This window comes from Bacillus rossius, chromosome 1 (genome assembly GCF_032445375.1).
Source record: "Bacillus rossius redtenbacheri isolate Brsri chromosome 1, Brsri_v3, whole genome shotgun sequence".
In the NCBI taxonomy this organism is placed as follows: domain Eukaryota; kingdom Metazoa; phylum Arthropoda; class Insecta; order Phasmatodea; family Bacillidae; genus Bacillus; species Bacillus rossius.
Window position 1 is genome coordinate 66,802,749 of NC_086330.1, and position 19,521 is coordinate 66,822,269.

Genomic DNA, 19,521 nt, shown 5'->3' on the forward strand with positions numbered 1-19,521 from the left:
TCACGAGCGCGGCTGGGGCCAGTTGCGTCATTTCGTGCCGACACGACGGCAGAAATCTCTCGAAACACGTGTTGGCGGCTCGCGTAACTCCGCAGCTGTCAGGTTTCGGATGTCAAGCGCCGCGCGTGGAGCGGAGGGTTGGAGGGAGGGGAAGCGGCGACCCAGGTGCGCAGTGCACATCTCATGTTACGGCGGCATGTGATGCAGCCCAGCTAGCTCTGCACCTGCGCGTGACGTGGCCTTGCACACGTTCGTAACAATACGTTTCATTATTATAACGTAAACGTAATTTTTTCAGATTTTAGTAACTACATATTCCTCTTTATATTAATATTATTGGTAATTATAACCTTTAAATAAATGAGCAAACCAGTCATCGAAGTTTAAGTTCCTGTTTGGCTTTAAAAAAAAATGCTATAAAAAGTTTTCTCTTGGGAGCTGTTCGAACACTGAAGAGTCTCACTCTCCAATGCCCCCAAACCTCCACCAATCACCGCCCCCCTACGTCGTAAATCTACTCATCAAAATATAAGAGCCCTGAAAAAGTAGTTGGCCAATGGCCCAGCAAAGTCCGGGGCCATCAATTCACCTACCGCCGCATCCCACGATTGTGAGCGAACATGCCTTGTACGTTTCGTTATGCTCCGCGAGAATTGCGAGTTCCGATATGATCCAATGACGTCAAATGGCAAGCAGCCACTGAATAGTTAATGTGTTGTTGAATAAACATTTTTTTTGGTTAATCTTGACTATTTTGTCTCACGCCTAAAAGTTATAATTATTTTACGTTTTAAACTTTCTTGTCTCGAGGATTTTAAGTTGATTCGTGATTTTTGAAATAACATATGTGTTGGGAATTTTTGTGTTATCAAAGTTGCTAACCGAATGCATGGCCGGAGCACGCGTAAAATTTAATAAAACTCAAACAATGACTGACTTACAACTCACAGCTTAAACCGGTTGGTCTGGAAGCATAAAATTGTTCATAGGAGTCCCCTATATAATGTAGGTGAGCACTTTGAAAGTCTTTTTGAAAATACATTCCATAAGGGTTTTAAATAGAGAATGAAAGTTTGTATGGAAAATTGTAGAATTTGAACTTATAAAAATGGCATTTGGTGTTTAAGCTTCTGTTAATAAATAAAAGATGGTTATATTAGCGTGTTAGCAATTCATCAGAAATAAGGATAAAAAATACTTTCCCATCGGGCACATGGCTTTTACACTGATAAATAAAACTGAAACACTAATAATTTCCTTATTTCAATTACTCATTACGTTAAGTTTCGATTTTGGTAAGTTTGGCTTACCAACAAACTCAGATATTTATGTTAAAAGATAATTGTACCACTAAAATTTCATTTATGTCGTACTTGTTTTAGTTCAATTACACCATACCACCAACGGCCAAACTCGTAGGATATAACATAGAACCAATGAGATAAATACCATCGAAAATGCGTGTTCATAATCATTTCATACTCAAGTTACCGTCACAACGCTATCGACAGTCAAATTTTAACAAAAAATGTCATCTTCGTACTGGTGTACCTTCTTTGTGCGGTGACTCTACGACCTTCGTGGTTCACCATGTCTTGTATCGCATCAAGTGTGCCGGTGATCAGCTCGCTGGCCCGGCAGCCGGGGATGTCTCATGTCCGCGCACTCAACTCGGTCGCACTTAAGCTTAGGGCCTGGTTATATTACAGGAAACTATGGGTTACGAGCAAATTTAGGTTATTTCGTCATTTGAAAATAAATAATTTCTCAAAATGTAGAAAAAAATGAACAGTGGAAAAAAAACTTGTGTTCACTGATGCGAAAACAAAATTTCTAACCTATCTGACAGAAACAAAGAGATAGTTTAAATGTAAGTTTTTTTTTCTCGGTCGTAAGGAGACTAAAAAACACACTTTAATGCATAAGTAAATAGCTGTTCAACAAACTATTTATAAGTAATAACGGTCACCAAGAACACTGCCTTTGTGAGAGGGACCTTAAAAAATTTTTTGTTTGATCAAATCTCATTAAGCTCACGGTTGTGATGAAACAACCAGGGGCTCTCTTGAGGAAGGCACTCCAAGCATCATTGTCTCACATCCGACTGTATCACAGCTCGCGCTGCTACAACAAGTTGGTCCCACGGACGTGATCAAACATTTCCCCCGTCACTGTCCCCCCTAGGGCGGGACGTGAGGGAGGTTTTGGCCGTCCGCCACGTCAGCCAGACTCGAGGAGTTCCCCTTCGCGCTTCGCTGGTTTGGCAGCGAGCCCGAATACCGGACGCATTACCTGCTGAACGCGTTTCTGCTTGCGTCAGAGAGCTCAACGGCTCGTCATCACGTGATGATTTGCTGTCCCTCAAGTTTCATTTGTTACGTAATGCTCTTTTCCTCACTGTTAGAAATTGAAGTGAAGCTACGGACTTTTCAAAGGAATGTGCAACTCAAGTAAACCGAAAGTCTTTCGTAGTTACATATAAAATATATATTCTTACACATCACACCAGGTTCCAACTTCAAAACCCACAGAACTATTTTTTATTGGGTAAAATGTAATGCATTAGGGAGAAAAATATTAATTTGTTCCCGTATATTTCACCAATTTTTAAATTTTTTTTATTAGCTATTGCAATATATTTTTTGAGTCCAAGTTGAAAGTTTGTATATTCAGCATATTTAAAGAAGCTATCCGTGAATTCGGATAATTTTTACCCTCCTTTCTTTGTAAATTTAAGGTGACATTTATAACAGTGTAGTTAAAACCAGCTAAGCAACCGGCAATTTTCTTAAGGTCCCTCCCACAAAGGCAGTGTTCTCGGCGACCTTGATTATTTATCAATAGTTTTTAAATAGCTATTTGCTTATGCATAAAAGTGTGTCTCCTTGCGACTGAAAAAAAAAAACCTAAGTAATTTTCTAAACAATCTCTAATTCTGTCGGATAGGCTAGGAATTTTGTTTACGCATGAGTGAAAACAAGTTTTCTTTCCATTGTTTATTTTTTCTTCATTTTGAGCATGAATTTATTTTCAAATGACGAAATAACTCTAATCTGCGCGCAACCAACAGCTGTCTGTGATAAAACCAGGACCATAGTAACGCAGAGCTCAACTGCGACCGAGTTGAGTGCGCGGACGTGAGACATCCCCGGCTGCCGGGCCAGCGAGCTGATCACCGGCACACGTGATGTGATACAAGACACGGTGAACCACGAAGGTCGTAGAGTCACCGCACAAAGAAGGTACACCAGTAAGAAGACGTCATTTTTCAATAAACTCTGACTGTCGATAGCGTTGTAACGGTTCATAGAGAGCTCACCAGTAGTTTCCCAGCTCCTCTACAACGTATAAAACAGTTGAATTTCTTCTTCTACCTGGCCGCCATTTCAGAATACTTTTCAGATTCTATATTTTTCAGGATATTTAGCAGCGTAGCATTGCAACAGGATTCTGAATAATGACATTTGTTTTTGGATACTTTCAGGTTTTTTGGGGGGGAACCACTAAAATGTGTCCAGTTCTTTATTGTTACCTTAATTTTTGGATATTTTTTTTTCAGAGTTTTCAATTAATATCCATCAGGGACAACTGACGAAACAGTTAGTATGAATTCAGAATTAGAACATTTTCAGTAATCACATGATTTTAAGGGTTATGATCTTATTTTTCGTCATTATTATAACCTATGAACAATTGTTTTCCACTTATTTCGAAACATTACAGGATTTTAGTTATGATGTTCGAAATAAATAATCTTATCTTAACGAGTCCCGGGGAAAACAGTGATTTGTTATGTTGGCTATACATCATAGACTTTGTAAGCTGGATGCTGTGTGAACTTTACACAATTAATTACTAATTACTAATAGGTATCAAATTTACAGGTGAAGAATTCAAATCACTGTAAGGTAAAGGAAGTATTTACCTTTATCGATTGTCGCCCGTCCAGCAAGACTAAAACGGTCTAGCGACTAGAAGATTTAGTTGCGTCTCAGATGTTTTGTTTCCTTGGCATACAGAAGGGAAACAGATAAATAGGAGGGGATTTGTAGTTTTTAGACCTCTAGTTTAGAGTTAGCGAGGAGACACAAAAAGCAGACACAAAGAGACACGATCAGGACAGAGAGCGAGAAAGTCAATTAGTAATGAGAGCTTAGTATTTCGTTTGTGGTCAAAGACGGTAGCTTTTTGCCTAAATGGGTATTATGATGTATTCCTTTCTCATAATTTCGTGCACTATGTGCTTGTTAGGATTTTCTGTGCTCTTGAGCACGTTTTTTTTTATTTTTTTCTGAGTTTGGGGCTTTATATGTTCATAAGGTTTTTGTACTAGTGAGCATCTAGTTTCTCTTTGTCAGTTTCGTCCACTTAATAAATGTCGTGGTATTTTTCTCTCAATGTAAGAGAACACTTTTAATAACAAAGCGTACCAAAGCCATCATGAGAATTTAGAGCCGATTATATAATCTAGTTTTTTTGTAGGTTTTGTTCATGGTGTGGCCAAATAATTATGAAAAAAGTTATCTTTTAATAAAAATAAATAATTTGAATTTTGCCTTCAATTAATATAGCTACTTATGTTAAATAATATTTCATTCATTACATGCATAGTATTAAAATATTTTAACTAAAGTTATATATTAATTTAAGTTTTTGAAATCACTTTATGTCAGTTATTCCTGTTCGTAAATTTTTATTTATACACTCAGAATAAAAGAGCGAAATATGAATGAAAATATAATATATTTTTTTTAAATTTAATTCTGCCTTTGATATACTGGTACCCTTGACACAACATGACATACGCTGTCAATCTTTAGGCATGCCCCTCTATGGGAAAGCAAGTGATACCTAAAATATGATAAAAAGAATTTATTCTTGCAGCGAGCAACGGGCTCGAGTAGGTCCTAACTCAGAGTAACATCTGAAAAGTATCCAATCCTTAATAGTAGCCATTTAAGATTGGAGAGTATCAGAGTTGTAACTGCATCAATTTCATGGCAAAAAAAAGAAAGAATGGTTACCATTCTGTGCGGGAAAAGCCTGAGAATTATCAAATTCTGAATTATAACCATTTGGGTTTCTCTGCATTATGTAATACGTAGAAAATATACCTTGATGGATAGAATTCTGAGTGAATAATATTTATCATAACTGACGATGAAGTGTGATTTTTTTAAATATTTACAGAAACATAGTAAAACAATCAATGTACAATGCAGTACCAGGGTGTTTATGAACTTAAACGAAAACTGTGTTTAGTCAAGGTAACCTGAATCATATCAAAATCTAACTAAGCGTTTTATTTGAGAGAATGTTTTTAAATAACGAAACATGAGAAAATATTTGCCTTAATAATGTGTTTGTGAAAAAAGGAATAAAGAACATATTTTTATTTTCAGGTTAGTCTAAGGATCGATAATAAGAAGTCGAGTCCACAGGTGGAATTCTCTTTAACAAAAAAATCGTTAGGTGTCTGAAAAGAAGAGCAATGTTTGTTGATGTATTCCGGAGGTGCGATTATTCCGGTGCCAAGGCCGGTCTCGCAAGCCTAATGACGACGAGCTGGGGAGGTGTTCTTAATGTGTCCAACGCGACGCCACACCTTCCCCCCAACCCTTGCAGATAAAGGACTCGGAGGGTGGTGATGCATCGCCCACGCTAATGGCCGACGGTAAGGGCTCTCCGCCGGTGATGATGTCAGACACGCACCGCGTGGCACGCAGAGATATCCCCCCCCCACACACACACATAAAAAAAAACTGACTCACGGGGCAGCCGGTGACAGAAGTCGAGGAGTCTCGACCTGCCTCGCGAAGCTCTGATCAAACCCGAAAATACTCGGAACATACCCGGAAAAAAAAATAAAAAAACAATTGCGAGATATCCAAATTAAACTAATTAAAAATAATAAATTTAGTCATAGTATTTTACATTACGTCTAATGCCACGAAATGTACACCAACGCCTCGGCTGTTGGCTATGAATATCATAGAAACTAATTAATCAAGTGTCTAGTATGTAAGTTTTAAAATTTTTCTTTCTTCTCTAGTCCCTAGTGCTGACTGGCAGCGGAGTGAGTGGCCAGTGCAGCCACTCACCACCAGGATTGCGAGCGCCCCTGGTCATCAATCTATAAATGGATTAAAATATAAAAGCGGACTACGCGTCCAAGTTCGCAACAACCCCCCCCCCCCCCCCCCTTTTTCCAAACCGCATGCCATCCTCTGTATCCTGTATTCTCCTAGGCAATTAATGCATGTCCTTGCACCCCGCATGTTTATGCGCCTGTGTCCAAACAGGTTTTACCTTGGCCCAACTTAACATAGTTTTAAGATAGGCAAGTTAGTCGCTGCCATGGGTGGCCAATCCCCTCCAAGCCCATGGTGCATGCGACCCTTCCCTGCATAGCTAATCCCAGCATGGCTATGCGTATAGGCACTGGCCTGATAACGCACCTAGGTTCCTCCCTTACCCAGACCCCTCCTACAAATACATTTAGTTTTGAATTATTGCGACAGTAAAAGCGTTTTTACGATTTAAAATTTTTAAAACTGTATTCGACAAAAAAAATATACTATTTTTTTTTCAGCAATTTGCACGTGTGAAAAAACCACCCTGCATCGAAAAATTAAATAAACCTAATTTTTTTTAAGATCTCAATACGGTAACAGTAATTTACTTATTTTTTATGTAATTGACCAAACTTTACCTTTCATTTTAGTTTTGATCACCTAGACGTTTGGAAACAATAGGTAAAAAAATTAATAAAATAATAATTTAAACGAGAATTGTATTACGTATCAGACCTCACGTAACCTACATTTTTACCTTTACAACAGCAAAAAAAAAAAAAAAAAATCTCAAGATGCGCCAACACTCGGGTTCAGTGCATCTCAGGGCTCTACCGACTGGCACGATTACATGCTGCATCCCTTTACATGGCTCGTCGCTCGCTGATGCGACTTGGCAACCCGTCGCGTCAGAGAGCCATTCCCCGTGCAAACAAAAGCAACAAGTGACCTCAAGCGACAGGGCGTAAGGCAGGATTCACGATTTAAAAAAAAAAAAAAAAAAAAAAAAGTAACGTGTAACAGTAGGTCCGTGCGCGCAAGATTTGACCGCCATGTTTTCGAACACTGATTCACAATGGCGCAAAGGAATGGTCGTGTGCATGGGAGGGAAATTAATACAGACGCATGGCGCAACAACCAATGGGAGTACAGTAGGAAGCCATTTTGGCCTAACTAGAGAGCTGTGTATATTTGTCACTTATAGAGTGGCAAGAAATCGTCGAGATATTAGAACGGTTCGGTGCAATTCCTGCTTAAAAAATTAATAAATTATATTACTTATAAGTCACTAGCAAAAACTGTATATAAAAATGTGTCGTGGTTAGAATGATTAACCAAAAAAAATTATATAACCCTTATTTAGTTATATGTTGAAAAACTGTGCTAACAAATTGCTAGTCAGATGTCACGGGATAATGATTTGCTAACGGATGTCGGATACACCCCGAAATTTCATTGGCTGAAATTAACAGCAAGATTTCAATTGTGAACCGATTTCGCACAAGTCGTGTACACAGTCGAGCGCAGGGCCTGCTCTGCACTCGCTTATGTTTTTTTAACAGTGAATCCAGCCCAAGTTTCACGCGACTGGTCCTGCCACGGGGTTTTGGGCATTAGGTTTCTCTTCTCTCGCAAACAGCTGTCTTTTTCACACACCGTCCAACTTCCCCACAATACGTTGCGGTAATCGCACTTGGAGGGTTGTGCGTTATTGCCTAACTTCTGGTGGTCTGGCGTTGTAAATGATCCCATTTGGACAAAGTTTTGTCTGCGATATATATATATATTTTGAAAATTCGACAACTAATTCTCTAACTGGTTTCCGCTTTGATTTCGTTATTTCGAAAATCATTCTTTACTTTTATACGTTGTTTTATCAGAAACCTTAACATTCAAAAATAACTTTTTTTTTAAACTTTTAATTGGATACAAGTAGACAAAAAAATTGGAACTAAACAACAAAGTTAACAGGATTTTTTATTTTTATTACCTATTTAAAGTAAAGGAGGGTACAACTACACAAATTGTATCATACCCATGTTTGCAAATGACAACTCAAATTGTATCGATTTTGATGTCCACATACTGCACTTACATTTTATCGCTTTCATCGTTTTCAAAGAGACCCAAATTTCTTTCTCGAATTTGAAACATAGCGGACGTTGCCGTGAACCAGTGGAATTTTGTAGTGGTACTCTGAACTACCCCACTCATTCATTCCACCAATGCTCCATTCTCAAATCATCAAACCTCGTCTCTGATTACTTAGATGCCAACAAGACGTTAGGCCCATAAAACACTTGCGGGTTTTCCTTTAGATGGGGTTTTTATTCACATTGCATAATATTGTTTGCACTTTTGCTCCAAATTGTGGGGGGGGGGGCAAGTATTTTCCTGACAATTGCAGAATAAAGTTAAAGATTTGGCATAAAAATTCATTATTTGCACTGAAATTCTAAAGGTGGCCTTGTACTTCGAATACTGGATAATTACAACCACGTTTAATCTGCGGACTCATTGGGTATCAAAAAGACTTAAATCACATACAAATACCGTGCACGATGATTATTGCACTTCAGTTCTTTTTACACGACCTTCACAACCCTATGAGCGAGGAGAGAAGTGTTGTTTATCCACCAGAGGAACTTGACCAAGTGATAGACAAACGAGCAATGTAAAAAGGCTTAATTATATATAAGCAAGTTGAGTATAGTCGAAAATCCAAATAGGGAAAATATGGGAAAGCTGGTAAGGAAGGTGCGAGACAAGTTACGCCAGCGAACCTGGTGGGGTGGAGTGTGCCTGAGGTTTTTTAATGCGGGAAACTAGTTTGTGCAGTAGCGGCGTGGAGTGCAAAATAGCTTGAAAGCCATGCAGTAAACTGTCTCGCACTTCGCAAATGGTCATTGGCCAGAGCTTCCTTTATTGTCCTATTACGATGTTTGGTACAGTCTGAAGAGAAATGAGTGGACACGCGCATCGGGCACGCACGCCCTGGGCGCGAGGCAACGATCTGGCAAGCAACCGTTGCACAGACGTTGACCGACCAGCAATAGAACGACTGTCATTTCACCGACAGCTATTTAACCGAAAAGTCATTGTATTCGACAGGCGTTTGTTTGTCCAACAGTCATCACATCTAAAACCCGAATATTCATTTTCCAGAGGGAGGGGAAGTGTGAGGTTTGAACTCTTACATAACTGACAGTTGACTGATGGGCACTTGACCAAAAGTCACATTGCCGATAGTCACCATTTGACCGAAAAGAAATTTGACTGGCATTCGTTTCTCAGACATTTCGGTCAAATGACTCCTAAGCAGTCTTTTCCTCGTGATGAGTGCCCTTTTAACTTTGTCACTGAAAATTTATTGCGCAACGATGTTCAGTACACATGCTTTACGAGGATTAGGAAGGGTCACATCGTGAATGAATAAATGTAAATACTACAATTTTATCTGAACGACTTGACACCATCTATGGGGTTGGTTTTGTCGCCTGTATATTTTCATTACGGAGCCCTGAATGTACAGAAATGGTCAATACAGTGTATTAATTGCAAAACGTTTTTTTATTAAATAGGTTTTTAAAAAAAAAAGAAACAAATATTCAAACATATTTGCTGCCAAATCAAAAAAATCACATAAGGAAAGCCTCTATAGCCTAAAACGAAAAATTAATTCCAATTGTAAGCTAATTTAAACCAATTTAACATTTTATTATGAAATTGAAATATAAAATCATTTACATTTATTTCTTTCCAAGATTTGGGTATTTTAAAAGTTATTATTATGTGGTTTTAATAACTTACAGCCAAATGTTTCCATGTTTGTTAATTTTTTCAAACCCTTATTTTTATGTAAAAATCGCTTGCAATTTTTTTTAAACCTATACACTTTATTAAAGTTTGCTGTGCGTTGCCGTCTTCATAATTAAAATATCTATCCAACAAAATCAACCCCATTAAATTTTGTGATGTCATTCAGATTCTATTATTGTTTTTATATTATTGTCATTCTTGCACGATGTGACCTTCCTTTCCTCTTAAGTTGTTTTCCTGTTATTCATTTTAAACGTTCTAAAATTCAGCCAGCTAGAAAGAGCAATTCTTGTTATGTTACAGGACTTAGTCTCTATATGTATCAAACGTTTATACGGGTTTTTTGGTTATTTTAAATAAATCAATAATATTCATATTTAAGTGTTTATAAAAATTGTTTTACGAACCATACAAATCACTCAAAATTGTGAGATGTACTATTGTTTTAGCCTGTGTCGTAAAACTCTTTAAATCTTCTTGTAAGAAATCATTCATGAATAAATAAAAACTTTGTACCACAATATTAGTTCTTATTAATTAGCTCATGTTGCAGCAGAAACATAAATTTCACTTTAATATTAAAAATATATATTTAATAAGCAATTTTTTTAATTACAATTTGAACAAAAATAAATGAGCGTTGTATTATGAATTTATTTATAAGTATGAGCAAAAATACGAAATCGTATAAGCAAAAAAAAAAAAAATATAACCACATTAATGTATTAAAATGAGCATCCCATGTAGTTCGATTTCTTTTTATATATTTCTTGTGAAAACGTATTGCGATCATGTTACGTAGTTGCATGATGAAAAGTCCTAAAGCGTGATTTGGGAGCTTTGTAGGTGGATACGTTTAGGTAACGAGTCGAGTGACTCGTTCAACAGGAGAGCCGGACTGTCCAGGGCCGCTCCAAAAAACCGCGAAGCGCAGTGAGACTCAGCTTCCAGCCACGCTGTGTACGGTGTACGACGACAGCGCGCGATGGCATTCTGGTCGACGCCCTCGTTTGGCGATGGCTTTCTGTCGCAGACGATAAACTTCTAGAAGCATGTTTAGGAATATATGGGGGGAAAATATATTTACGTGAGTGAGTCTTTCGGTACTCGTCAGTTGATTTGTAAACATCATTCTAACCTCGGTACCGAGCACATTCATGTGCAAGTACACTTAAAACACGAAACTCGGACACAAAATTCAACTGGAATTTTTTTAAATAATGTCAAGTGTAATAAATATACGCCAGTTGTGTTTTCAAATCTAAGTTCACAAAGCCAAAGGGGAAACATCTTAGTATTAAATGTTTATTGAATTCAAAAAGAGATGGGCAATAATATCATGAAATTCCTTGTCAAAAATTTGACCCAAAGCCGGGGTTAAAATTGTTTTAATGTCTTTTCACTTTCATCGGTGCCGTTTCTTTATATAGTTAAATATTTCGGTCTGCAAATCTAATGACTGCATAGTTGACGTAGCTGCTCCGGCAGCGAATTCTAGCTGCGGGTGCGGAAACTACGCGTGATTCGCGTCCAGAAATGTAGTTGAAAACACATTTATTCATCACGCTCGGCATTTTTTTTTTCAAGAATTGTACGTTACATTTTTGTGTCCGAGATTCGTATTGTAAGTGCATTTGCAAAATGAGAACACGTGAATTTGCTCGATACCGAGGTTATATGTGTCACATCTCTGGCGAGTACTGAAAGACTAGTTCACTTTAATTTTTTTTTTTTGCGCGAATTTCCTTATACCATCGAGTGTTTGCCCAACTGATTACCCGAGGGTAGAGGGTTTTACGTGAGGGGAGAGAGAGAGAGAGATAGTGAGAGGAGGAGGAGGAGTTAACAGCGACGTCGGCAAACGTCCGAATAAATGAACTGTGATCACGAGGCGGCAGCAGATGAAAGATGGCCCTCTGATCGCGGTGGGGAAGGGTGGGGGAGGGACGCCAGAAGCAGGAGAGAAGCTATTTCTGGGGGATTCGATTCGCGGGACCGCCTAGTCGTCGACTCATCGCCGTGCAAAGAAAGTACAGGCAGCCCGCGACTGTCGGCGGCAGCGTCAACTCTTCCCCTAAGGACAGCCTTCTCTTTAGAGGAAGAGTCGACGAGGGGATGGGTAATGAGTTGCTCAGAATAGCTCCAGAGACAGTAGCAGTTTAGCACACATCTATTATTAGTAGATATGTTTATCACAGATCAAAAAGATTAATTCATAAATTAATCTGTACATTAATATTTACACCTAACGATTTGAGTTGTATAAAGTAAGGTATTTTAATAGTTGAGTTGGAGCCAAAAATATTAAAAATTGTAATTTATTTGCTTGTTTAATATGTAAGAATCTCTCAATTTTATTTTATTTCTTTCATGAAAATAACGTCCCACAAAAAGTCTTGAAGTAGGAAATAGTTTTGGGTTAGTATTAAAAAACGATTTCATGTATGCTCGAAAAACGATTTCATATGTGCTCAAGTATGAATCCTTACTCTCAGAAGTTACATCTTTTCTATAACATGTTTCTAAATTTTTTTCAGACAAAATAATTATTTACATAAACACTTTAACCCTTAGATTTTATAGTTTGTTTAATGCAAACAAGCTCAAACAAGTAACAACAATAAATAATTTTTCACTGTCAAAGATTAACACTAAAATTTCAAAGGTATTTCCTTCATGTTAATATCTAGCCTTTTAAAATTTAGAAATAAACTCGAAGAAATTAAAAATGATATCACTAAATACTAATAAATTCAAGTGTTAATTTTTTTATTTTAATTTAGTCCCTTTAAAAATGTTTTACGATATAATAAAATTAAATATTTTCCTTACAAATAATGAATAAACACAAAATTAAAATGTTTGTAAAATAATTAATGGAGTATTTCAAACAACATTATACAAACTTATAAGTATAAATAAATTTTGTTGAAATTACATTTAAGATTAACCACGCAAAGTATATGTATAGTAATATCATGCCTCCAAAGCCAGTGGGATTTTCTTCGAAGTTTTTTTGAATTTTAATAATATTCTGTTATACGAGTTATGACTGTGAATGCTAATGAAGAAGTTATTCTCCGAACTCCTAGCTTAAAATACTTTCGCGCTCAAAATACAGTATGTATATAAAAGAATATTCCCGTTACAAATTTTAATAGTATCATGTATAAGCATTGTAAAGTATTGGTTCAAGGTTACAATTAAATAGTAACAAATACAGTTTTATATAAGCGCATGCGCGAGTACTGCTTTGTGGTTTTCTCACTTGCAGCGCCACATACGCAAAATAGCGACTCCTGGGCGTAAAGCGTTTTGTGTTCTGCAATTTGCTAAGAGCGAATATGTTATTTATGTTCTAGGTGCGTTTCGTTTAAAGTTAAATTGTGATCCCCCATGTGGCAAAAACATCCACCGAAACGACTGGATGTGTTTGTAAAGGTAAAAAAAAGCACGTGATAACTAAAAGTGTCTGTAAAGATGTTCACCATGTCAGAGCATCTTACCTGCGTAGTTTTAAGAAATCTGTTCGGAAAGCAAGTCTTTAAGCCAAAGGCGACCATGTGGAAGGTTTTAAGATCACGTTTACACATGCGTCCATACCTGTTACAGTTTCTTCAAGCTTTAAAGGTGCACATATTGAGCATGTTTAAGAAAAAATAAGTTATTTTACCTTAATTTGATGTATGATTTGTTGTGAATAGTCTCAATTAAACTGCTAAACTGGGGCATTCCCTTATGGACACCCTATACTTACCCGGTTAAAGTCGCGCCCGTTAACGGGAAGCTCGACAGAACTCCATCCTCGTGCAGATAAGATGGAGGTCTTCCTGAGGTGATGCTGATCCTCGATCACGTGATCGGAGGTCACCGGATGGAAGTTTCCTTGTTATCTCCGACTGTACAGCGGGCGTAGCTGTTTCGAGCTCGTGAATACCTCATCAAGGCGAACTTGCGTAGTGCCTGATAGGGGTAATGAGCTCTCCTTACCTGCAACAGTAATCAAGGTTCAAGTTGGCAGCGCAAATCACCAGAGACGTCCAAGTCATTAACCAATTAATACCATTTGTTACAAGAACAGTCATAACGTTAGAAAAAAAAAAGTTAATTCGTTTACTTAAAGATGTTTTTTTTTTTATTATTTCTGATACGAGTGGACCAATTCGACATCAAAAATTTAAAAAATAAATGTGAGCTAGTCTTTTAGTACTCGTCGGTGATGTGTAAACATCTAACCTTTGTAATTATCAAATTAATATGTTCTCATGTTGCAAATACATTTATTTACTATACGAATCTCGGACTCAAAATCTAACGTATATTTCTTTAAAATAATGCCGAGCGTGATAAACATACGAAAATTGTGTTCTTAACTATAATTCAGGACGCAAATCACACGTAGTTTTTGGAGCAGCTACGTCAACTATTGAAATATTTGATAAGCAGATCTAAATTATAAAGTATCAAAAGAAACGGCTACGATAAAATATTAAACCCCCGCTTTGAACCTGATTTTTGACAAGGATTTTTTTTAAATACTGCCTACGTTGCTAAAAATTCACTAAACATTTAATACTATAAAGTTTCTATTTGTGTTTGTGAGCTTTGGTTTGAGCCATCCGCCACAGATGGCAGCACAGTGGTTGTTACAAATTTCCGTTCCTTGACCCGTCGCTTGCACGAAATTACTCCCACTAAATGCCACATACCGAGAGCTAATATCTTACATGAAAAAAATCCAAGTTTTTACTAAAATTAAACTAATTGATAAACCTAGTTTTGCAAAATAAAAGTTTGTAAAATATTTTATAATGTAAGTAAAATTTGCAACACGTGTATCGTAGAAGCTAATATGATTGAGTTTCCTTCAAGATTTTTTTTTATTTAATAGATTTTATTTATTTCCTTATCTAAAGACGGAAATATTTGTGCAAATTTATTTGTTGGGAGTTAGAAATTAATAATATTGATATTTCATAGATATATTATAGGATTTGGGCCGCAGATATTTTTGCAGGCCCTTATACACCCATTAGCAAATAATTAATGTTGTAATTTATTGTAAAGATTGACGAAGGATCAGAAAAAATATAAAAATATTTAGTCACCAAAAAAATACCAATGAATGGAGAAATATTGATACGGAGAACCCTAAATTTTATTGTTACGTTAAATTAATCTAAATTATTTCTTTAATCTTTAATTTGTTGCTTCCAGCTTGTAAACTCTTCATTAAATACTAGATTTAATTAAGTTTATTTCTTAATTTCTGATATCTTAAACTTAATTGAGTCTTATAAATGGAAAACTGATGACACATTTTGTCTTCAACAAAAATATTAAAATAATATTTACGTTTTCGACAATGTGTGATCAATACACGTAAGTGTTACGTACGTGGTAGCTATGAATTTAAATTTTAAGCAGTAGTCCTATACTTAAATAATAGACTTTGAATTTTAAGTGATATAAATTTATTTAAACTATGGCAATTAATTTTGAAAATCTTGTTTTTTTTTTCATAAAGTTAAAACAAAAATCTGTGTTTAAAATAATTACTATTACTTTGTTAAATTAGGCACACGTGAGTGTAATAACTTACGACATAGCCATCCAAACAGTCTTAGCTCAATACACACGATTAAAAATTGTTGTCGCACAAGTCTTCCAATTATTTTTTTCTTCCTAAAAGTATAAAAAGTAAGATTTTATTTTGAATTGTTTTTAATAATAATGTTATATATGATTGAGAAGCAAATATGTATAGTCACAATATCTAATAATTTGTAAATAATGCCTATAACTCTAAAACTACGAAACATTTTGAATTTTGGTTAATTGATTTAGAACCGTGATTAATTGGCCTATGAACGGTTCTCTGCTTGAGAATGAGTTATGTAAAATTCTGTGTACACTAAAATGAGTAAATTATAAACGCTTATAACGAGTAATAACTTCTAGGTAAGTTTTACAAAATTTTTAACATTCAACGCATGTCCCCGGGATTGATCAGAATGAAACATTTGTTTAACTTATTCAGCGAATCAACTAATTTGTGTAAAACTATTTGCACTTTTTAAAACTGACAACTTATTGTCAGCATTAACTTAACGGTCACGTTATTTCTTTAGTGTATCTACATATACCACTATGTTACCACATTTATTTATTCATAAAGTAGGGTTTTTTAAATCTAAAATACATTATTAACCCTTACATCCTTAACATTGAAATCACAATATTTTTCTTTTTACGGCGCTTTTATTAGCTTGACCTGTATGTATGAATGGACAATGTAATAAAATCTTTCCATTCAATTTTTACCCACTTTTCGACGTCCAAATGTATTTAAATTTTACATACAAATCAAGAAACTCTGTAAATATTTTCATAACTTAAGACCTTAGAAATAATGGGTAGTTGGGGGAGGGGGGTCAGATGTTAAAAACACCACTAATTTCGAGCTATGGGTAATAACAATGCTTTTTTAGTATCCATGAGGTCGGGGCATGGTGGGAATTTGTCCCGGTGTCAACTCTGCCCCTAGGGAAGGGAGGGAGGTGTTTAAATAACCAAAACTACGCAAATTTTTAAAATCATTTTTCGATTTGGAGTGTTACCGATCCAAAAGTTCGGGCCATGGTAGAAAATGTACCCGGCTGGACGGGTGATTGATGTGGGGGGGGGGGGGGGGGTTTAGGGGAGGGGCCGTGGGTGTTGAAGCCCTTAATTTTAGAAAAATTTTAAAATATATTCTTTTCGATTAAGAGAGTTTTCAAGGTCGGGTTATGCTGGGAAATATGCCCAGAGTTGGACTTTCTCCCCCTCAGTGAGGGGAGGTGTAAATTACCGTAAATTTAGAAAATTTAAAAAAATATGTTCTTTTCTATTAAGAGTGTTTCTGAGGTTGGGTTATGGTGTAAAATGTGCCGGAGATGGGGTTAAAGCACCAAAATCTTCAACGCTTCCGTAACCTGCCTTGGAGGCTAATTTTAGGAAAACCCCGGGATTTAATGTGTATGTAATATAAAGAACATCCCTGCTGAATTTCCAGCCTGTAGACATATACTTGAAATACGGTCAAGAGCTTTTATTTTACCTAGAACTCACCAATTTAGAACAGTCTTCCTTTAAGTTGGTTTTTAAAAACCATAAATGTTTTTTACTGAAGTTCATAATAATTTTTAACTGGCAAGCTAATACCATTGTCGTCTTAATGGTTATTTATTAATATCTGCAGCGCTGTGGTAGTGCTGTAGTGGTAAACAATAATGTACGAAATGGGTAGTGACAATAGTATAAAACATGGTCAAGAGCTTTCATTTTTCTTACTCTCTACTTTATTCCTTATAATAGCACAACGTAATGGCTCACGGCTATGGTTTTGGTGGATATAGAGAAATTACACTCATAGTTTTTATATGTAGGGTAGACTGGGCACGATTGTGCCAGGGTACGGTCGTGACGAGTCTTCGTATTGGTGAAACTATAAGGAATACGGGTGGAGAGGGGTGCAAGGGAAGAGAGGAGCGGCGCGCCTGTCCGCACGTGTTCCACAGTATTGCGTCAGGCGGCGCGCGACGTAGCGGCTTGCAGAGTACCACATTACTATTTTCCCATGAAATTTTTTTTTGTTCGGTTTCGTTGTGTGATTGTTGTTTTATGTATAGAGATGGAGTGATAAGTGTTTATTTCTCGTAAAAAGGTAAAAATTAGTGGTGAAATCATAAATCACAGTGATTACTTTAAACGTAGGTTATCCGGTATAGTAATAACAAATGTTTTTTTTTGCGAATGAATGCAATTGGTACGGTTGTGCCATATTTTCTGGGTACAGTTGTGACATAAGTAAACAATTTTTTTTTCTTTTAGATGGATCAAATTCCAAGGAAAATGTAAGCTCTGGGCCCACTTTGAGTGCACAGATGGTAGTCGCCATTACATTTGTCATAACTGTGAAGAGTCTGACTAGATCTCAATAGGTTACTTTTTTAGAAATAAGAACCTACTTAGATTTTATTGATTTTGTTTTTGTTGTTACATGTTCACTTACACAAATGTTTATTTAAGCTGTAAAACAGCTGATTAGAATTTTAGTTAACTATTGGCTGATTAATATGAAGACTGATAATTAAAAATGCTACAAAGCCGTATTAGATATAAGTGATGCAAATTTTTCTTTCTTATCGATGTATTTCATCACAAAATGATAGTATGACATTTATAACGTGCAATAAAGTTGATTAAAGACCATTTATGTGTATATTTTAACCTGTCACTTTCGACCCCAGGCACTGTCACAACTGTCCTTGGGGTGGGGACGATTGTGACATTTGTTTCGTTTTATTCAAATGGCTCCTATAAGTTAACCTTTTCACTTATAGACAAAATTGTAGTATTTATAAGTAGACAAATGTACATTTCACTATAAAACACACCTTGATTCCAGCTAACTGGAATACTTACGGAATTATGGGCGATCAAATGAAAATTGGCACAACCGTACCCAGTCTCCCCTACCAAACGGTGAGTTTTATTCTATTTCAATTACAGTTAATTGTGATTTGTTATTAAAAATAAATCTCTAGAATAAAAAATAGCCTATATCACTCATCAATAATGTAAATTCCTATTAATGAAATGATTTTCAGAACGGATCAGAAGTTTCAGAGATTAGCTACCCCTTCATACAAACTTAAAAACTATAACCTCTTCATAAAATAAAATAGTTTTTTTAAAACTGAAAAGAATAAAAATATATATTTTAAAAACTAAAAAACATGCTTTTAAAGTTGAATTAACTAAAAATTTAAAAATAACATTTAAATTAAAGTATTCCCAACAGCCAAATAATGCACCATAAATCCATATAACTAAAAGCGTGGGTTGCTTAGTATCATTTGTATTAAATTTTCTATAACTATTTTTATGATGTTGCCATTAGAAAAATGAATATATGCAATTAATAACAATGTGAACTTAAAAAATAGGAATGGGATGCTTGAAACCATTTCTTTAAAATTTTCTATAAGTAATAACAGTATTATTTGTGATAGATTTTCAATCACTAATTTAGGATATAGTCCATACGAAAATTTTAAGATACAGTAATTTAGAAAATTTTAGAATGTAGCCATTTGAAAATTTTAGGATAGTCACCATGAAAGAAGATAATATCTCACGCTTTTATTTATACAGAGTTGTGGTGTATTATTTGGCTGTTGGACAAAAACTTAAATTTATATTTTATATTTATTTTAATGTTAGTTAATTGAAAGTTAAAAATGGGTTTCTTAGTTTTTTAAACTACAAGTTTGTTTAATTCTCACCGACAATGGTCATTAGTACAGAAAGATACATTACAAGCGAAAAAAAATTGCATTTAAGTGGGAAAGATAAGAACTGAAAAATAAAAACTTTATTGGGTTTTAAAGTTCTAATGCCACAAAAAAATTTATTGTTAAACGCCAAACAATTTTCATTAACGCATAAAGATATTTAGAAAGACCATAAAATTGAATCTATTTACACTGTTTTATGACATGTACTCATTCATCCAAAATTAATAATACACTACACGCAAAAGACTTTACAAGGCAATATTATGTAGCAGCCAGTAATTTTTATA

At 35.7% G+C, this 19,521-nt stretch overlaps 2 protein-coding genes across 12 annotated transcripts in view; one reads left to right on the plus strand and one right to left on the minus strand.

Annotated features, from left to right (window-relative positions):
- The window catches only part of LOC134536959 (gonadotropin-releasing hormone receptor), a 684,534-nt gene that overhangs the window by 466,246 nt on the left and 198,767 nt on the right, over positions 1 to 19,521 (minus strand). The gene's annotated exons all lie outside the window — the stretch shown is intronic.
- LOC134536980 (uncharacterized) overlaps positions 1 to 19,521 on the plus strand; it is a 579,850-nt gene that overhangs the window by 312,991 nt on the left and 247,338 nt on the right. For 2 of the 9 annotated variants that reach the window (XR_010075911.1, XR_010075910.1), the window contains one exon: positions 18,343 to 18,424. The exons of 6 other annotated variants lie outside the window; for them this stretch is intronic. Coding sequence is in view for 1 of the 3 variants with exons in the window: in XM_063377133.1 (XP_063233203.1) it covers positions 18,343 to 18,419 (77 nt within the window). In the remaining 2 variants the exon portion in view is untranslated. Of the gene's footprint in view, positions 1 to 18,342; positions 18,425 to 19,521 lie in introns of those variants that run through there. One more of the 9 variants, XM_063377133.1, reaches the window with a different exon arrangement.